At 49.8% G+C, this 20,354-nt stretch overlaps 2 protein-coding genes across 7 annotated transcripts in view; one reads left to right on the top strand and one right to left on the bottom strand.

The window, feature by feature from the left end:
- The window catches only part of alms1 (ALMS1 centrosome and basal body associated protein), an 11,973-nt gene extending 10,163 nt beyond the window's left edge, over positions 1–1,810 (top strand). For all 3 annotated transcript variants that reach the window (XM_037485885.2, XM_037485884.2, XM_037485883.2), the window contains exons 14-18: positions 58–296; positions 681–846; positions 927–982; positions 1,284–1,383; positions 1,495–1,810. In XM_037485885.2, coding sequence (XP_037341782.2) covers positions 58–296; positions 681–846; positions 927–982; positions 1,284–1,292 — 470 coding nt within the window. In that variant the 3' untranslated portion in view covers positions 1,293–1,383; positions 1,495–1,810. The remainder of the gene's footprint in view (positions 1–57; positions 297–680; positions 847–926; positions 983–1,283; positions 1,384–1,494) is intronic.
- dctn1b (dynactin 1b) lies at positions 1,782–20,354 on the bottom strand. 4 transcript variants are annotated; one of them, XM_062557466.1, is made up of 30 exons: positions 20,220–20,354; positions 15,208–15,459; positions 15,029–15,110; positions 14,830–14,861; positions 14,136–14,156; positions 10,906–10,926; positions 10,540–10,710; positions 9,614–9,811; positions 9,286–9,490; positions 9,098–9,176; positions 8,744–8,903; positions 8,552–8,656; positions 8,011–8,202; positions 7,789–7,905; positions 7,528–7,680; positions 7,278–7,438; positions 6,885–7,053; positions 6,734–6,802; positions 6,434–6,646; positions 6,160–6,321; positions 5,958–6,089; positions 5,704–5,832; positions 5,394–5,536; positions 5,144–5,310; positions 4,968–4,979; positions 4,469–4,593; positions 4,189–4,375; positions 3,709–3,782; positions 3,540–3,629; positions 1,782–3,339 (listed from the first exon to the last, which is right to left on the bottom strand). In XM_062557466.1, exons 2-30 carry the CDS (start codon positions 15,433–15,435, stop codon positions 3,202–3,204), a joined length of 3,735 nt encoding a protein of 1,244 aa, XP_062413450.1. In that variant the 5' UTR covers positions 15,436–15,459; positions 20,220–20,354; the 3' UTR covers positions 1,782–3,201. The 4 variants fall into 4 exon arrangements, with proteins under 4 accessions (XP_062413450.1, XP_062413447.1, XP_062413448.1 ...); XM_062557463.1 differs by lacking the exons at positions 4,968–4,979; positions 20,220–20,354; XM_062557464.1 differs by lacking the exons at positions 4,968–4,979; positions 20,220–20,354 and having other exon boundaries at positions 4,469–4,590.

Raw genomic sequence — 20,354 nt, 5'->3', positions numbered from 1 at the left:
TGTTATACACATTTTTTGATAGGTGAGTTTTCACCGATGTTGTGTGGTCCTCTCCAGGTGTCTCCTGGTTCATCTCTGCTGACGACCTGCGGTCCGAGGCGAGGAAGGAGAACCGGCCGGGGGATTGGACCGGGAGGCCGAGCACCGCCTGGTTCAAAGCGTACAGCAGAATGGACCCGTGGAGGCAGCCTCTGAGGCAAAGACAGGTCCACGAGGACAGAAACCATCGCGCCCAGACCCAAGTGGATGCAAGGACCAAACCGCTGTCCTCTGGTCTGACCCGCCTCTCCCTTCAGGTCGGTTTGTCTCCACAAACATCGCAAGCCGGCTCGTTAGGTACAATGATTTGTACATTTTAGAAGTTAAGATGAGAGCCGCTGAGCAGTTGTCTTTAAAGCTCACTCTCTTCTAACCAATGACATCGCTTCACTATACACAGATAAAGTGACATTAATGCTCCAAGTATCAAACACATTTGTATATTTATTAGTCATTTAACCACTTGTTGCTGAGTTGTTTTTTTTATGTCAAACAACCAAAATGTTCCATTATGTGTTGATGTAGAATATCGTCACTGAGGAAGCTGAGTGACACTTTTCGGTGCCGTTTAAGATGAAATGTTGGGTCTGTTCTGATAGGATTTCATGCATTTGACATCTCGTTCCTCTTCCCTCCTGCAGGAGGCTCTGGAGATGCACCGTCCACGGTTCCTCTCTCGGTCCCGGCGGCGGCTGCAGCGCTTGGCTCTGCAGGCGGAGGAGCGGAAGCTCCAGGAAGTCTTCAGCAGAGAGAGACACCAACAGTCCACCGGGCCTGGAGGAGCAGGGAGGCTGCTGCAGCCCGCAGGTAACCGACGGCACGCAGCGCACGGCATCCACACAGCGCTTCAATGGACTGATATATTTAAACCTTTTTTACGTGTTAAGGCGGCGCTTTGCTCAGGAGGGCGGTTCCCAGACGAGATGATACTGAGATCCAAACAGTAAGACTTTCATCTGCATTACAAAAATGGAAAATAACTGATTGAAAATAGAATGAAAACTTTTAGTAGCTTAAAATAATCCAAGGTGACTTTTCAAATTCCTACCAGGTGCTTATAAAAACATCACCATTTGACAATGACTGGATTTAACGTTGATCGTGTTTTTCATTATATTTCCAAAGCCTCCGCTGGCTTCATGTATTTATTGTTGTAGATGCTGTACGTCGCCACCTGTTCAGGTGAAAATCAAACCGGTGCTGAACTACTTTTGTTTAACTTTGGCAAACTTTCTCTCCACCAGGATTTATGAGACTCTTCCAGAGGTGCAGCGGAGGAGAGAAGAGGAGAGAAGGAAAGCAGAGTACCGATCGTACCGCCTGAACGCTCAGCTCTACAACAAGGTACCACACACACACACACACACACACACACACACACACACACACACACACACACACCTCCTCAGGACGTGTCCGACTCGTCTTCCTCACATCTTCCTCCTCTTCTTTCAGAGGATCACCAACCACGTCCTGGGCAGAAGAACACTGTGGCACTGACCTTTACTGGGATTAAATCACTGATGTGGAAACATTTTTACACTTGTTACACCAAAAAGGTTTTATTTATTTGCAAATGAGTTTCATTTGAAAGATTATGTAGATTTAAATTTATTTTTTTTAGGTTTTTTTTTTTACATATAAGTAATACAGTGGAAGTTAGAGTGGTTTTAATCTGTTTAAATTTTATGTAAAAAGATTTAAACATTTTTTTTAATGAAGACAATGAAGTCTGACGGCGATAGGTTTGCTTTGTTGTTTTTATTGATCAGGTATCAGTTGTGCAAGGGCAGGAAGCCACGAGGGAACAGGTTGCACAGATAAATGACAATGAATAAATAAACATCTGCATTTTCCCTTAAACCACCCATCAATTAAATTAATTCTAAAATAAAACTTACAAGTTATGACGGTACTTTGTAAACCTGGTCTCACAAATCGATAGTAAAACAATTAACATGAATTAATAAACTAAGCGCCTTATTTAAATCAGATGTGAAGAGAAACAAAGATTCTTTGGCAAAGATGAAGTTCTGACATAAGGCAACAGAAGCTTTCTGGGTTATTGATTCTTTACCGATACGAGCACTATAACAACCTTCTGTTCACACCACAAGTGTAATAAATAAAACATAATTTATGTATGAGTTTTTAAATAAAACATGAAAAACCTGCAGAAGTAAAATCGTTTTATCTGACATTTACGCAGTAAATCCTTTAAGGTTAATAAGTTTCCTTTTGTTCTGTGCAGTTTGCCTGGTTTTGGATCAAACCTCACAGTTAAATACTAAATATCCTCCAAACATTCCGGAGTTTGCATGTCGACATCATTGCTAAAATCATTAAAACATCAGAGAAATAACGTTACATCCAAGTAGAGCGACTGTGCAGGATTTTGTTCTGTTTCTCACTCAGGACTTTATATGTGTGCAAAAAGCTTCTCTGATCAAACCGCATTGAAACATCCACTAAATCACATGATCGTTTTCCTTTAAGTCATAAAAACACAACAGTGAGGATCCCTCTAATACTGAGTCACATGACGCGTGGAGCAACATCCGGCATAATAAATGAACCACAATGTGCAGGTTCCAGTCTGATAAATATTCTACTGGTCTGGGTCCGGGCAGCATGCAGCAAGTCGCCCCCCCCAGGCTTTATTTCCACGGCTTTCAGGGCTGTAGTCGAGAAACGGCCTGAAAACCAAGATCAGTCTGATCGGATTTTTGATTTGAGACCCTCAGAGGAAGATTATCAACTAAATCAAAAGGCTTTTTTTCCTGATCATAACAGTATTTTGCTTAATATTTTTAGAAATTAATCCCCCTTTTATTAATCGTTTTACCATAAAATGTTAGAATGTAACTATTCTAAATAAGTTAAGTAGCATATTTTGAACCCCCAAAAATCTGCTAAAAAATAAATCCTAAAATTCTGGGTAATAAAATGATGAACTATTTCAGCGCTCCTCGCCTCCCTGAGACGGGGCGGCGTGGAGCGCGTACGACGGCTCCAGGGTGACCTTGGGGTTACGCCGCGTCTCAAACTACAGATCAACGAAGAGAACCTCCTGTGACCTGAAAGGCTTCCTGGTCGGGCCCTGACGTAGAAACCAGGCGGCGTGGGTGGAGGCGGCGTGGGTGGAGGCGGTTTGGGGGGCGTTTAGGTCTGCAGCAGACTGTGGACTCGGTGCAGCTGCGACTGGGACAGAACGAGGCGATGCACCTGCTCCTGGCCGCTGTGACACGGCACCATGACGCGGCCCACCAGCACCGCGTCGCCCTGCTTCTCCTCCTTGGCCTGCAGGCAGAAAGGGTTCAGCCAGGTGCATTGTGGGAACATCGTTTTCACCTGGGCTCGCTTTTTAGACTGTGAGCGAGCTTGAAGTCATCCAAGCAGGTGCAGAAACAGTAGATGCTTCGTTTTTGTTAATTACACGATTCAAAAGGCTTCATTTGGAAAGCTGAACTAATTGATCACATTTCGTCCGAAGCGCTCACCTTCACAAACGAGGTCGACGGAAACGTGGCGAAATCGGACGAGGCTCGCGCTCCGGCCTGCTGGTGGACGACGTGCTCGGCGACTTCGTCCTGACGGCGTGGAGAGAAAAGAGGGCTTTTAAAAACTGCTCCTGGATCAGCCGGTGAGCATTTGAAGGCTCGCGCTCACCTTCAGCCGACCCAGCGTGTCACTGAGGGACTGTAACCGGGCCGTCTGCTCCAGCAGCTGAGCGCCGGGGGTCACTGCAGCAACAACAACAACAACAACCGCCGCCGCCAAGCTCTTAGTGCCGGGACGAGTCATCAGAGTCACATGGTCACATGGCTCAGTGAGCAATCAAAGTTATACTTCAGGATATTTTAACACCTTGGACTCTCTATTAATACTATGAGATGATACAAAGGAGTAACTTTAAGACGTGACGACATACGAATGTGTAATTTTAAAGAAATATTATCCTCTAACATTTATATTATTAAGTCCTTTCTCTATTGCAGCTCTTTCTGTGTCTCTTAACGTTTCCTCACAGGAACTGATGGTGATTTGGCAATTATTCAAAAGCAGCATTGCAAGGAGGGAGGAGCCTAAAATCCACATATATTTCATACTATGATACATATATAGATTTATACAGCATCATTTGCATACCAGGAGATTTGCCAGTGATGTCCACCACCTTGACGTTGGCGCTCATCTGCAGCAGCGTCTCCAGCAGCTGGTCGGTCTTGCGGTAGAGGGCGCTGGAGAGCACCTCGGGGCGACCTCCTTCTCTGCAGGGAAGCTTGGTCACGTGCAGAGGAGGAAGAGAGGCCAGCTGAGCGCGCATCTTCTCAGCCTGCAGGAGGACACAGAGACACCCGGATGAAACGAGGGGGGGGTCATGTGACGCTCAGCATCCACGTTAGAGGACGGCGTGAGGACTCGGGACCTTCATTCGGTTGTTGTCGTTCTTCAGGTGCTTGATGCAGAGTCTCTGCGCTTCGATCTGCTGAGTCAGCAGAGGGGAGTCGATGACCTGGAGCCCCGAACCGGAGACGGGCATCACGTTGGCTGCTGGGGGAGACGGGTTTGTCAGAATAGTGAAGACTCTGCTTTAGTCCACTGTACTTATATACTTATACGCACCGATAAAAACTAAGATTCTGAAAGCGTTTTACCTGCAATGCCTTAATTATTTTTAACTATAATACTTCGTCCCATCGCCATTGTCGCTTTCTTCGTGGGTATAATTACCGATATCACTGAACAGCTAACAGTTAATTACTAAGCATTAAGTAGATGATGATGTACATGCCACAGGGTGCAGTTTCATTTGATGTATTTCTCGCTGTAACGTATGAAAATAGGCAATTATTTAAGACTCCTGTAAATCGGATAAAACACTAATTAAATATGAGCATGCAGGATCAACACATGCAGGTAGATACCTGTTTGTTCCTCTGCAGAAAGATATTAGAAATAGTGATGGAAAGACAGGAGGACTTAGTTAGAATCCTGTTTTTTGTGGGGTGGAATGAGTTGATTGTTAAGAGACTGGTGGTTAACGTGGTGCCTTCAGGGTTCAGCCTGACGGCGTTACAATGTGCGTCGGTGTAGTTTTCACCTCCCGCTGCTCCCGTGACGATGGAGGCGATCCCCGACGGGCCGGCGCCTCGCAGCCCGTCCGCGCTCATCTTGGACTGGCTGTTGATTCGCTGCTTCAGCTCCGCCTTCTCCGCCTCCAGCTGGTCGATGTCGGCCTGCAGGGCGTCCATCGTCTCCTCGAACTCCCTGCGGAGAGGAGGACAACGTGGCTGTGGGCATCACGTGACACAGGACGCTGGTCTCTCTCTGCCGAGGGCGTTGCTTCTCACTTCTCCTTCTTCTTCAGCAGAGTCTGGGCCTCGTCCAGCCGAGTCTGGATCTTCTCCACGCGCTCGTCTGCGTCTTTGGACGAGCTGTCCAGCTTCTTCTCCAGCAGGCTGAGACGGACGCTCGCCTCGCTTAGCTCCTCCCCCTGAAAACACAACAAAGGTTTATTCATCTTTCTTCTTTTGAATGAAGAGAATATAATATTTAAATTAACTGCTTAACTCCTACTGTGGTTAAATATTCATAATTGATACATTTCAGCTGGTAATTTGACAGGTGTGAACATTTACAACCTGAGGAGCCTTTACCCACCTTGATCTTCAGAGACTTCTTCAGCTCTTTGATGACCGTCTCCCGGTCCTCCAGCTTCAAGCCGACGCCCTCGGCGTCTGTGATTTCAGCCCGAAGCGCCGCGGCCCGCAGGTCCACGGGTGGAGCGTTCTGATGGAGTAACGAGGGCAGAGCGTCACGATCCAACCCGTCTGAACCCAAACCTGCTTCGAGGAGGTCAACGGGATGGATGGATGGAGCAGAGCGGCGTGCACAGCTCTTCGTTAAGGCGTCACCTTGTTCTGAGGCCTCTCCGAGTCGTACTCCCCCTCCTGCATGGCGGTGGCCATCTTGTTCATGGTTGCTATGACCATGCTGCAGGACTGCCGCAGACACTCGTAGGGGTTGGCGCCCTGCGATCCATAAATCTGAAAGCGAAGGCGGGCTCGTCAGCGACGGCGGCGCTCTGGTGATTTGTGTTGTAGCGCCGAGTGTCACCTGCTCTCCGGCCTTGAAGGCCACGTCCTCCAGCTTGACAGCCGACAGCCCCTCCTGCTCGCCGAGGGGCGACATCATCTGAGCTCCGGCCGCCGCCACCTCCTGCAACACCGCCACCACCCAGGTCAGGTGCTTCCTGCAGTCCGAGAGGGTGTCGCACACCTGCGGGGCCAAAGGTCAACACGACTCACATGATCATCAAACGTGTACAAGCGCAGACAATCATGATGGAATAACGGCACGGCCGAGAGGGTACCGCGGTTGCCGTGGTTACCTGTTGCCCAAAGGTGAGAGCCGCGGGGATGCCCGGCGCGTCGGTTCCCGGCATCCGGCGGCGAATCTTCTTGCAGAACTGTCTGATGTCGCTGCAGGACGTCTCCAGGTCCTTCAGCAGCACGGCGAGGTCGGCCTTCTCCTGCCCGGCGTGCAGGAAGGAGCGCAGGCGCCCCACCTCCACCGCCATGCAGTCCAAGGCGCTCTGGGTGAACTGCACGTGGACACCACAGGGGTGTGAAGTTAAAACGGGTGGAGACGCCTCGTTTCACGTTACCGCGTGGGCGGAGCCTGCACTCACTCTGATGTGATCGGCCAGCTGCAGGGTGCAGTCCTCGTCCTGATCGGCCAGGTGGATGCTGTACAGGTGCTGCAGGTTCACACACACGCAGGTTATCATCAACACATCCACACGGGCAGCAACGTGTGTGTGTGTGTGTGTTTCCGTGCACCTGGTAGTATTTAATGGCCTTGGTGAGCGGCTCCACGTTGACCGTCTCGTCCAGCTGGTCTTTGTGCAGAAGGTCGATGAGGAAATCAAGAGAGCGTTCATGGACGCTCATCTCTGGGTAGAGAGAGCCGACCTTCTTATAGACATCCACGCTGCACTGAGCCAGAGCCCTGACACACACACACACGCACGCACGCACACACACACAATAGAGTCACATGGATGCTTGTGTTTAAGATTAAATGTAACTTTATCCAGTCAAATTGGTGAAAAGCTCCATGTTGACCTGCTGTTTTTTAAAGTCTTGATTCTGTGAAATCTGGAACTACATCACATTTGAAACGTTCCCTCACAGGTGTGGCTTGTGGTTGCATGTGCTCTGCGTGGGACGTACTGCTCGTATTTGTGCAGCGTGGCCTGCAGGAGACTCAGCGAGTAGACCAAGCCGCCCGCGAAGCTCAGCTGCTCCCCGACGGCGCCCTTCAGCCCGGCTCGCTCCACGCAGCTCTCGTTCAGCTCAAACTTCTCCTGCGCCTGTTTGCTGATCAGCTCGGCCTACAGACACAAGGGGGGGGGCGTGAAAAGGGTTGAAACGGGGAGGGCGGGGGGGGTCTGTGGTTACATCAGTGAAGCGAGGCACTCGCCTTGCAGACGAGTCGGGGGATGAGCAGCAGCACCAGGATGCAGTCGTGGTCCCCGCCGTGCCGAAGGAAGGACTCGGGCATGAAGGAGGTCAGAAGAGACACGTGTCTGTTGGCCTGACCCACCTCCATCTTCCTCAGCTCCATCTCAATCGCCTACACACACACACACACACACACACACACACACACACACAGAACTCTTGAGTTTTAACTCACAGACCCCAGCTAACGGGATCACGCCGCTGAGAGCTACTTGGTGACCTTGGCGTAGGCCTTCGTCTCCGCGAACTTGATCTTGAAGTCGAACATCTCCGCGGGCGCCTGCTGCTGCAGCTCCGCCGAGGCCTCCTGCTGACTGGTGAGCTCCCTGTTCACCTCCTGCAACACACACACACACACACACACACGAGAGAGAGGGGTCATGGAGCGGCGGCGCTCACGAGATAAAACCCCGCGCCGCATCGGCGCCGCTCTCGGCCCGACCTGCAGGTGAGCCGTGAGCTCGCGGTACTTCTTGATGGTCTGCTGGTAGTCGGCGACGGTCTCCTGCGCCGCCTCCACGTGTTTCCCGGACTCGCGGACCTTCGCGGCGCCCAGGTCCAACATCTCCCTGAGCTCCAGCTCCGTCTCCCTGGCGTTCTCCTGCAGCTCGTCGTTCATCTCGTTTATAGCTTCCTGAGGGGGGGGGGGAGGAGGAGAAGGGGGGGGGGGGGGGGGGTCATTACAGCATTGTCAGTTTGTTCCGTTCTTCATTTAGTGAACGGTTATTGATACGAGAGCAAAATGCATAACGCTTTCTGTAGGAAACAAACAGATCTGTTGTGGTTTCATCATGAAGTCTCTGCACTGTTGGTGCTTGAAGTCAATGGAAAACAGGAGGATTTATTCCAACATCATTCAAAGAGTAACTGAACATAGAATGAAGGTCTTCAGATGGAATGAGTCTCACCTCCCGTACGAGTACTAACACATTTCAGTTCTTTGTAATAAACAAACTTGAGGCTCATGTTGAATTGTCTCTCACCAGGTCAGCGACCGTCTCCCTCATCTCCCTGACTTTCTCCTCCAGGTCCAGGTTCCTCTCCGTCAGCATCTCCACCATCTCCTCCGCCCCCAAGGCGGCGTCCACCTGAATCAAAGCGCATCGTCAGCATCACAAACACCTGAAGGAAAAATCTGCTGATCCTGATCCACGACACTGCAGCAGCTCTGAGACCTGTTCCTTCAGCTCGTCGATGGTCTTCTCCGCCGCCGCCATCTCCTCCTGCAGTTTCTCCTTGTGACCCCTCAGAGTGTCCAGCTCCACGTTCTTCTTCTCCATCTGCTTCTGCAACTTCACATGCTCCTGCTTCTCCGAGGACGACAGGTCCCGCATCCTGAAACACAAGAGCGTCCAGAGATCAAAATAATGATGCTACATTGAAATGGAACTCACTTAAGCCTCTAGTGGCCAAAGTAAGTATTACAAAAGCAAGAAAGGTCCACCTGTTCGACATCATTTAAAAAGTTGGAATTATCACTTCAGTGATAAAGTGATTGTATGAAGGATAAAAATAACACACACACACACCTGACCAGTGCCTCCTTCAGCCTCCCATTCTGCTCCTCCAGCTGTTTCACGTGGTAACTGGAGGCAGCTCCATCCGAACCTGTGAGCAACCCGAAGAGCACAACTGAGCTCCACAGCGTCTCCTCTAGCAGAAGAACCATCAGTGCTCACGTGACGAGGTAATAACGAGCAGCACAAGGTGATTAAACCTTTCTCCTCGATCTCGTGCTTGAGGATCTCCAGGTCCATGGTGAGCTCCTCCACTTTCTCCTTGTGGGAGTCGACCTCCAGCTGCAGAGACTCCGCCCTCTCCTCGGCCATCTCCTTGTCCAGCGTGGCCATCTCGATGGCGTCCGCCGTGTCCGACATCTCCTCCATGTAGTGCTCCTTGGCCTCCTGGGCTTCCTTGGCCTCCTACACGCAGATTATCACGTACAGTTAGTCACGTTCAATCCTTAAAACCACAATTAGAGAACGTCATTCCCCCTCAAACGTTCATCCGTCTCATCCATTCATCAAACATCTGCTGCTTCTCACCCTCTTGGCCTCTTTGAGATGTTTCTGCAGCTCGGCCTGCTGCTCCTGCATCTTCGCCTTCCACTCCTGCAGCTGCTCCAGCTGGATCTTGTGCTTCTCCAGCTCCTTCAGCTTGGCCTTGTCCTCCGTCCGCTTCATCTTCAGCGTCTCCAGCTTCTCCTCCAGGTCCTTCACCTGACCGCGCAGCGCCTCCTCTTCCTGTGGAATGTTCAGTAAACTCCTCCGTTAGTTTGAGCATTTGTTTCTTTATGTTTCCTCACATGCACTTACTCCACCTGCCTTTAAGCATCAAGACGCACTGGATATAAACGTGCTTCCACACATTTCAAAGCAGGAGATCTTAAATGAATCCTGAAATGGAGACGTCACGCCACCTCACACGCAGTAATTAAAGACTGGAAGTCACACCTTTGGCAGCTTGTTAACGTGTTAGTGAAAGAAATAACACTTCAACGAGTGCAAAGATGTTCACATCACTGCACCTGCGTTTCCATAGTGACGTCCTCCTGAGGGGATAAAGTACCAATCAGACTGATTATGGTGGAAATTAGAATACCAGACAAAAATAAATGTTTCAAGGTTAATTAGTGATATTTAACTTTAAAATGTTGATTTTCGGTGTGGACACTGATTAAACCTGAACATGTTTCATGATTAACAAGTTTATAGACAATTAAACTAAATGTTTGCTTAAATAGCCATAAACTAAAACCCTTCCTCTTCAAGTCGGTTGCGTGGTTCCACGTTTTATTCCAATAGAAACGTTATTATAAGTTTTATTTTAGGTCACCAGCTGCAGCCGCTGGCTCGTTTCATCAGAGCAACGCAAACTGACAGCGTCGCATCGGATTTGACCCCCACGCCGCGGCGTCTGATGACGTCATCGGTGCCCCGCGCGCCGCGGCGTTAGACAGCGGCTGACTGACCTTGCTGGGGGGCGGGGGCGGGGCGTTTCCCGGGGAGTGGAGGCCGGGGATGACCGGAGCGGCCAGCGGCGTCTGGGCCGGCGTGCTGGGCTCGCTGCTGCTCATCTCGCCGGCGGAGGCCGAGGCGGAGCCGGACGCTGCCCCCTTGCCCCCCGCGGGGCGGGTGGGCTGCTGCAGGCAGAGACAAAGGGGAGAACATGACTCACTAATAAATGAGCTCTGATTGGCTGATGATGGAAGCGACATCGGAGACGATGCTGAAATGATCAGAATCTTGGATCCTGATCCGAGGATCACACGCGCACCACATGGATGATGCATCATAACATCGCTCCCACAAAGTGGTACCTGCAGGACCGGGCTCACCTTGGGCCTTCTGGCCGTGGTCTGAGGAGGAGCCGCAGGAGAAGAGGAGCAAGTGGAAAAGGGTCAAGGGGCCGCAGAGGAGGAGAGGAAGGAAGGAAGGAAGGAAGGGAGGGAAGGAAGGAAGGAAACAAACAGCCAGGGTTAGTGATTCAGGGCAAGATCAAAAAGACAAAAGCACAAGATGGCTGCATGAAGCTCCCAGTGAACCCATTACGAGGGACGACCCAGAACCCACAGGGACACTGGGCATGGGACGGATGCTGTGGCCTGAATGAGTGCTTTGTGCCCCCCCCCCTCCCTCCTCCTCCCCCCGATAACGAATCACGCTGCATGTTTCAGAGAAACATCCCCACTGGGCTTCTTAAATCTTAAATCTTATACAAACTTTAACATGAACGTGTGTGTATTAAAGGTGTTCAAATCATCACGATTTGTGTTTCATTATAAATGAATATTTGTAATACTTTATTCATTTATATGCTAAATATTGTCTAGAAAGTTTCTTTGGAAAGTAATAAAAGTATTAATTAGACAGAAGGTCTGAAAGCAATACCCAATTTATATTATGAAATTCAATTTATTAAAAATTGTAATGGCTTAAATATAGATATAAATATCAAAGATTGAGATTACAATCAGGACCTTGAGGTACATAAATGTAAGAATGTCATGTTTTTTCTATATAGGTCAACACTATTCAGTGATCCAATTAGAAGACTTCAAAGTAAGCGCTTTAACTTCCACCACATTCATGCAGAATGATGTGAAGTCGCTCTCGCTCGCCCCCCCCCCATGGCCTCAACCCCCCCCCCACGGCCTCAGCTCGGGCTCGTTATCGCTTTCTATTGGATTACAGCTAACAGCTGACAGAGCTCTTAAGCTGAGATCACATCCGCCTGTTTGCTGCAGCTGCAACAAAGAGTGAAATCAGTGGATTCCGCTCCGATGGACAAGAACGCGTCGTCAGGAGAGACTTCTGCAGGATGGAAACAAGCGATGGAAGCTGCTGCTGAACCAACATCACGTACAAATGATCAGATGAGGGCTCGACCAAGAAGCTGCAAACCTTCTACTTTCAATCTGGAAACATCAGAAAAAACTAAAAGAGCAAATTCCCACCGAAGCGAAAAGAGCAGCCAAAACAAGACAAATCAACAACAACAACAACAGCAGCAGCCTGACGATCACATGGAGTTCTGTACCTTCCGGGGAGCAGAAGTCTGTCTCATCATATTTGCAAGAGAAGAAGACACAGACACAGGAAGGTGATGAAAGGTTCGATCCACAGAGACACAGAGACAGACGGATGGACAGACACTGAGACACTGAGACAGAGACAGAGACACTCAGGCCGAGAAGCTGCAGCGGTGCAAATGGCCGCAGCGATTCTCCCCCAGACTCCCGCTGCCTTCCTCTGTCCTCCCGTCCTCCCTTGTGTCCTCCTCCTCAGCGTCTCTCATAATCCGTTCGCTGCAGCCCCTCCGGGGGGGGGGGGGGGGGGTCGGTGCCTCCCTCTCCTTTTCTCCCCCGTTCACGACTCAGACATCTTCTGCCTGAGAGCCTCCGACCTGCTTGTGCTCACAGGAGACGCCTCGCCTCTCCTCACCCTCCTCCCTCCTCACCCTCCCCTCGCTCTGCTTATTGTGATTCTCCAGCCAATGGCGTGCTCCGGCATTACATCACCGTGCAGCCTCCTCCCTCCCTCCCACAGACAGACAGGGAGGGAGGGAGGGGTGAGACGGTGTGTGACATGGGACAAACGGAGGGGAGCCGTGAGAGAGAGAGACAAATGAGCAGCGGCGCCGCTGCGTTGCCTAGCAACCCTCGCTGAGCTCCCCGATGGCTCATTAAAACGTTTGCATTCTGTGCCTCTGACACGAGGGGATTCGTTGGGCTGAACTCGGGTCCATTTGAGAGGATCTTTACTCTAAACGTTCCCTTTTTGCTCATCGATCAGATTCTTCTGCCACCACCTTCCAAACAGAACTGGTTGTTAAAAAGCAGAATCCTGGAGAAATGATGATCTGGAGCTTCAGATGTTACACTGATGATTTGAGTGAAAGGTGATTTAAGAGGTCAGCTTTCATAATCTCCGTCTCTGCAGGACGACGTAAGAGGATTAATTGGATGGGATCACATCCCACTGAGAGCTCTCGACCCAAAATACTTTCACAGAGTGAAGACGATCTTTACAATAACTGAGATGATGGAGAAGGGATCACTGTGAGGAACATCTGTCCTGTTCAAACATTAAACATCTCACCCGTCCCACCAGGCTGAGACGAGGAGTGAGACGGCGGGGGGCACCGCCTGTGAGCACAGGACGGTTCACTGAGCGGGCGAAGGAGGAGACTCGAGAGGCGGAAGGAGCACAAATGTCAAAGGTCGTTTGTTTGAACGTTGCATCACTTTGTCACCAAAATAAAAACCATTAAAAAAAAGATGAAGATAGACTTCATCCTGATCTAAATACTATGAAGAACTAACAAGCTGTTAATTTACTAAATTGAGTCATACTGTATTTATAACGTCCATCCATCTTTACATAAATACCAAACATCCTTTTGCCTAAAAAGAAAAGACTTTAATAACTCAACCTGTGTTTTTATCCTGCATCTTTTAACTGGATTTTAAGATGTTTTCATTTAGAGAACAGTCCACCCGTCCGTGACCTTTAACCCCACGCATCCTCGGGGGCCTCTGGCTGAGGACACGATGAAGGAGACCCGAGCTGACGGGAAATCCATTCTCTGCAGGACTTCACCTCTGACATCATCGGAGGAGGATTAGTGAGGAGAATTCAGACAGAAAGCTTCCTGTTTGCAGCACGAAGCCAACGGCTGATTCTCTGAAAACTATTGGCTCCGACGTGAAGGTTTTCACTTCCTGGACGAGGTTCACAGGTCGGTTGGACTTCAGCATGCAGACAAAACACCAGGAGCCACGCAGCCGAGCAGGTTGGATGGGGGGGGGGGGGGGGGGTCAGGTGACAGGAAGCCGACACACCTCTCGCACGTTTCATTCGCTCTCATTCACATCAACGATGAGCAACAACACCCAGACGGGCGGCGCGGCGAGCTGGGGGGGGGGGGTCATGGGGTAAAGGACATTGAGCGGCGAGGCCCAGTTGCCATGCAGCAGCGAGGCTGTTCAGAGCCACGGTTACCACGGTTACCACAGTCATCACCACTACGTCACCACTGTACCGAGGTTAGAGAAACATGCGCCACCTTTTTGGGCTTCAGTCCTCGCTGCGTGGTCGGAGGAGAGGAGGAGAGGAGGGAAGGAGGGGAGGAAGTGAGGAGGTTAGAGGAGGAGCGGCATGCTGGAGGTGACGGAGGGACGGAGGAGAGTCGGTGCTCCTCGATGTCGGATCCGAGACCTCAAACCAGTACACGGAACAGTTCTAACCTTCCTTCTGGTGACGTAACTACTCTCCGTGGATAAATAAAACACAGGGAGCGTCGCCCTCTGCTGGTCAAAACTGAACCTTCGCCTCCAATAAACTAAACTATTTAGTTGAACCCACAAAAGGATTCATTATTTTATACCAATATATATTTTAAATGTAAATACATTTGAATAAATAAAAGGTTTTTAACTGTTTCAGTTTGTATCCATCCTTTTAAAGATAAATAAAAGAGTTAATTGTATAATATGGCGTATTTAAGTATATGTGTATCAATTAGTATTCCCAGTATTGTAAATAAATACTTCTACACAGACAACAAGTCCTGCACATTTACTGCACTCATGATTTTCAGTAACTCTTTTAGAATGAATTAAAACATTCTGTTGATTTAAAAGCACTTTTTCTCTCACAAAGGACCGAGAAACACAGTGTTTACTTTAGATAACAGAGTGTGTGTGTGTGTGTGTGTGTGTGTTCCTGCGACCTTTGTGTCCGAGCGTTATCTGACTCACCAGTTTAGTGGACTTGGGCGTCTCCAGGATCTCTGAGGAGATAAAAAAAAAAAAAAGAAAGTTATTAAGCGTTCATCCATTAACCTCTTTCCCAATTCCTCATCCATGAAGCGCTTTGACGTCACAAACGCCTCAGCAGAGTCCCAGCAGTGTCCGTTTGGGGGATTTACGAGCGTTTACTAGTCAAACACCAGCTCACCTCGTTTGGGGACCTTGGCGGCGGCGGCGGCCTCGGGCGTCTCCGGCGACGTGGTGTCGGCCCCGTCGTCCACCAGCTGGATCTGAGACAGACAGACGGGCAGAAAGCAGAGAGGCGCTCAGTCCGGCCTCTTGATAAAAGTCACGTGATCAAACACGAAGGAAAAACAGGTGTTTTACCTGCGACTGTCTCACAAATATCCCACGGTTCTCCTCGCAGGTGAAGTAGCGCTTGCCCTGCACGGTGCCGTCGTTCTTGCCCTTGGCCTCGTCCAGGATGACCCCCACCCACTTGCCGGAGGCGAAGAGCGTGTTGCCGATGTAGGCCACGGTGCCGCGCTGCCCCTTCCCGATCACCTCCACCGGGGAGCCCACCTTGACGGGCCGCCCCCCCCCGTCGGAGCTCATCCTGCCGCCGCTGCTGCTGCTGGTCTGAGGCGGGACGGGGGGAGACGTTAAAAAACACGTTCACATCAAAGGCGGCATCGCACCTCGGTATCCAGCCAATAAAAGGGAGCTGCTGCGAACGAAAGACACCGTCAAGTTGCATTGTGGGAAGTGTACGAACAAGTGACTTTGAAGGTGAATTGAATAGTAGTGATTTCAATTTGGGGAATGTGAGATATGACCACAAGACCCAGACTTTGAGGCACTGGACGACTGCCTCAAGCTTCCATTTCATCACCATAAGGGCACAAAAAATGAGTCAGATTTCTTAGACGTCTTTGAGAAAAGGACGATTGTCCCCTCAGTAAACATGTCCTCCAAAGGATGCTCGATGGCTTCTACGAGAAGGTGCGTTCAAACATCTAAACCCTCAGGTATAAAAAGGTTCAATTGCTGCTTTATCATCTTATTCAAAGACAAGCAGCAGCAGAACATGTCAAAAAGAGGCTTAAAAGCCGCACCATGTTTTTTGTGACGAGTCACGATGAGGACGCACGGTGAACACGTCACACGGCCAAAACCGCTTTGAAATTTTAGAAAAAACAAAAATCCTGCGTAACCCAATTTAGGGAGTGATGTCCTAGAAGAGACGGTGACTCAGCAGAACCGACAGGAGCAGATATCAATGTGAGAGAAACGTTCACCGTCTTTGTCCTAAAAACACGAAGGACGAGGAACCGACAGGTTCAGACAGCAGCGCCATGCAAAGAACACCTTTGACCTTTGGAGACCTTTCGTTAACTCATTACAGAAATCGGTCGTTTCTGGCAGCCAGACTTCCTGCTTGGTCACATGTTCCAACAGATACAACCAACACTGTAGAAGCTTTAGGGGGCAGCCGGTAGGGGTCAAACCTCTGTTCTCCAACAGCAGTGGAGAGTTATGAACTAGTCAGGGGGGGGCGGGGGGCAAAGAATGTGGTGGAGTGTTTTACTCCATGAGCCTCTGCAGGGCGGCGCATGTTAGAGGGAACCAACGGGTTCTCTGCTCTGAGCTGCCACATCATTCTTTACTCCACCCAGAGACAAGTGGAGGAAGTGACTTCTTCTCTGCAGGGACCACGATGTGCTCTTTAAAGAACACCACATTGCAGCCCATCAACGCTTAAAGTTTAATTAACCTACCTTATAATTCATGCCCAATATAGCAGTAAACACGTCCTGGGTGGAAGCTTCTTCTAAAGATCTATTATTCAAGCTGTAGCAGCCACTTAAGTCCCTCCGATCACCCCAGAGTCATAACGCTGCTGCAGGAGACCCGCTTGGACCCGACGACCTTCTGCAACCGAAGAGCCACTTCGGTCCTACAGAACAACTCAGACCAGAGAGTCAAACGCTCCGCGGCGAAGCCTTGGACGCCGCCGCGTCCCGTTTGCCACGAGGGCGCCATGAATTATTGAGTGACACTCCACTCTCAAAGCTCACGCCAACCGGCGTGCTTAGTGGGACACAAAGACAGAGGCCTCGTCGCTGCCGTCAGGTTGCTTTGTTTTGCTCCAGGAGGACAGAAAAGTCGGCTTCTGAAGAGCCGTGGTGCTCACTGAAGGTGTGAGCGCTGACTCATGGGATGAAGGACAAACAGGAAGTCCTCTCGTGGGTCTTGTGGGGACAAAGAGCCTCGTGGGGACTCGGTGGTCCCGACATCGCGGGTCTGGACCTCAAACATCGCGGCAGCAGCGTCCGAGCCAAACAAAGAGGAGACAATCCAGACCGAGGGGTGCAGCTCTGAAAGGGACCGGAAAGCCTTCCATTCAAAGTCAGAATCAATGGCGGGGAGGAGGGGGGGGGACGACAAATCCTCAGAGCACCGTAAAAGACAACAATGGTGCAACAATCAGACTTAAGGAGGGCGGAGATGGAGAAACACCCGGTTCACACTCACCCGGCTGTACGTGCTCCTCCTAGTCTGTGACATGTCCCCCCCCCCCCCTCAGGAGTGAAATCAGGGAGAGCGTTGGCCAGACAGAAGGGGGTCTGGGAGAGGTGTGTGTGTGTGTGGGGGGGGGTTGATGATGTCTCTCTTCCTCTTTGCAGAATCACAGCATCGTCTCCGGATGCAGCGCAGCCTCAGTCCTCCTCGCTGCCAGAGGGGGGGGCTTCTTGGGCTCCGTCAGAAAGTTTCCAGGGGGGGGGGTGGGGGGGGTACCGGTGGACGATCTGCCTCAGCCCAGATGAATGGAGCGGAGCGAAGAAAGGGGGGGGGGGGATAGCATCCAGGCCGGGGTCTGCTGTGCATCAGCTGAGCAGCAGCACTGCTCTGCGGTGTCTGAGCTGCCTTCTGCAGGAGGGATTCTGGTTTAGGCCCAGACAGGGAAACTGGGTCCTAAAGCCTGCAGATTAATCATCTCAAAATAATCACTTCTCGCATTGCACGACCGCGCTGTATGCCGGGGATTATTTGGCATGATGCAGATATTTGCTCAAAGAAAAATATCAAATCCTGATAAGACAAATAATTAAAGCACAAAATGCCATAATAAAAATAATAGTAATAATAACTTTTGTTTTGAAGAAGTCAATAAAAGAAGTATTCCTTTAAGAGCATGCATGGAGCAAAGGAATATTATTAAAATAGCTCAGGTGTATCTTTGGAAGGCCGATTCATATCTTCTGCCGAAAAGGGGAAACAAAAACACAGACACCAAGCATTTTCGGGGGGGGGGGGCACACAAAAGGCCCAGGTGACGCTCTGTATTGCAGGAGCAAAATGCAATGGGATAATGGGATTACATTCAGGCCCCCACAGAGCGGGGATTAACTCCCCTTTATCAGCTAACTGCATGGCCGGCTCTTTTTAAAACTCATTCCCTTCCATTTCTGTGTTGTCATCGTTTTTTTCAGAAAGCTGCAGGGTTTGTGCTCAGAGGCTGATAAGAGACGTTCCTCTCATTTCATCACTTTGCATCACAGTGCATTTCAGCACCAGAACAAAGAGACCCGGCCTTCAGGAGGGAACGTTTGAATAATAAATAATAATAGCAACAACTCCACCTACAGATAGAGGCTTCAGGGCCTGGGAATCAACTCCCAAAACATAGAATATTAAGCCCACAATTTGCAATGCGGGAGATTTATACGCAGTTTCACATGTTTATGAAAAACAGATAGAGCCTCTGCAGCCTTGCACCCTTTTACGTAGATGACCAAGGCCAGAAGAAGGAGTGATGGGGATCGGGAGGTAGAGGAGAAATGATAAGAAGTGCCTCCTTAAGGAAAAGGAGAACAATGGCAGAGAAGCTCAGCCACACGCCTCCTGGTGCTGGGAGGCGGCACCTTGAACAGCGGTGACACGCCCACACTGCTCCTCCAGGTCCAAACCAAGGTCTCCAAAGCAGGTAAAGATGGGCCCGTCTACGTGCTGGATGCTAACATTGGTTGGGACTATTTAGGGCGAATATGCTGGTCCCGTGGAGACTGAGACGCAAACTGCTGTGTCATCAAGGCATCATCAGTGTGTCCTCAAGGTAGATAATTATGCAATGTCATCATAAACCGTCATCGTTGTGCTCTCCCTCCCCACAGAAGCTCCTGTGGATGGAGGTTCTATCTGATGGAGGTTCTTCCTGATGGAGGTTGTCCCTGTGGTGGTTCTTACTTGTATCATTTCTGTTGTAGGAATTGAATGTTTCCCCATGGAAGGGTTTCTTCTTAGGGGAGTTTTTCCTGTGCCGATGTGAGGGTTTCGGCACAGAGGACGTCGCATGTGATCCGGCTGTAAAGCCCTCTGAGGCTAATTTGTCTTTTGCGATTTTGGGCCATACAAAATAAAATAGAATTGAAAAATAGTTTGTTTTAATTTTGTATTTGAAGTTAATCGGTTTGTTGGTTTGTGAAGTTGAGAGTTGTTCACTGACACAATGTCAGCTCATAAGCATGTAGCTGGAATTAAATACGTGTAAACTGAATCCATCATAATTTAATCATTTAAATAATTTAAAGGATTATTTGCAGGCACTAAACATTCCCTCACATGGCTTTCTGCTGGTCATCTAGATAATTGTTAGTAAACTATATCTGGTTTGTCGGTCAAAAGATTGATATTTTGATTTTTCTTATATATTCATGTATAAAGAAGTAATAATCGACAATGAAAATAGCTTAAGTAATGATGTGCTTGCATTCCAGGGATGTTCGGCCTGGTCATCCATAGAAAACAAGCCGCTTCCTTCCTGCACGACGACGTTCATCAAATTACAACGAAAGCTCATAAACAAAATATATCTATTTAAAAATGAATAAAAATCCAGTTCTACCAATATTGTACAGTCTCGCCTGGTGCTTGTAAGCCTCCCTGCGTGGGTGCGGCTCCACGTTTCTCCCCACAGATCGACCACATTGGATGAAATACCAGAACAAAACTAATTAATTCACACCAGAATAAAAGCCTCATTCCGGTTAGAGTTTACCGCCTCAATAACCACCAAAGCTTTGTTAATATTTATAACAATATCAACTCCGTTATGAGCTGAATTAATGTGTAAACGATGGGTTTATAGAGCACTGCTTCGCGCTGAAGTGCTCCCGTCTTTTAGGGCCGATATTCGGGGCAATCAGCTGGACACTCCCTGACCAGCTGCTAGCATTAGCCGTTAGCTTCTGAAACCCCGCAGAAACAGAAGCCCCCCCGCCCCCCTCGTCGCGTTAAAAAACGCACACGCGCGCGCGTACACCGTCCCCGGACAGGTGGACACGCGCTTTCGGACCCACGTCCCATTGACCAGGCGCCGCGTGACGGGTGAATCGTACCTGTTTCACGTCCAAAGGGGTTCGGCCCGGCGGCTCCGCTGCGTCCCCGAAGCGGCTCCCTCCATCCACGCTGAGGTGTCCGCGCCGCTGCCTGAGCGGCCCGCCGGGGTCCGAGGCTCCGGACCAGCGGCTCCG

Source organism: Pungitius pungitius, chromosome 14 (assembly GCF_949316345.1).
Source record: "Pungitius pungitius chromosome 14, fPunPun2.1, whole genome shotgun sequence".
Taxonomy (NCBI): Eukaryota; Metazoa; Chordata; class Actinopteri; order Perciformes; family Gasterosteidae; genus Pungitius; species Pungitius pungitius.
Note: the sequence above shows the minus strand (reverse complement) of the source record. Positions and strands in the feature narration are given on the sequence as shown.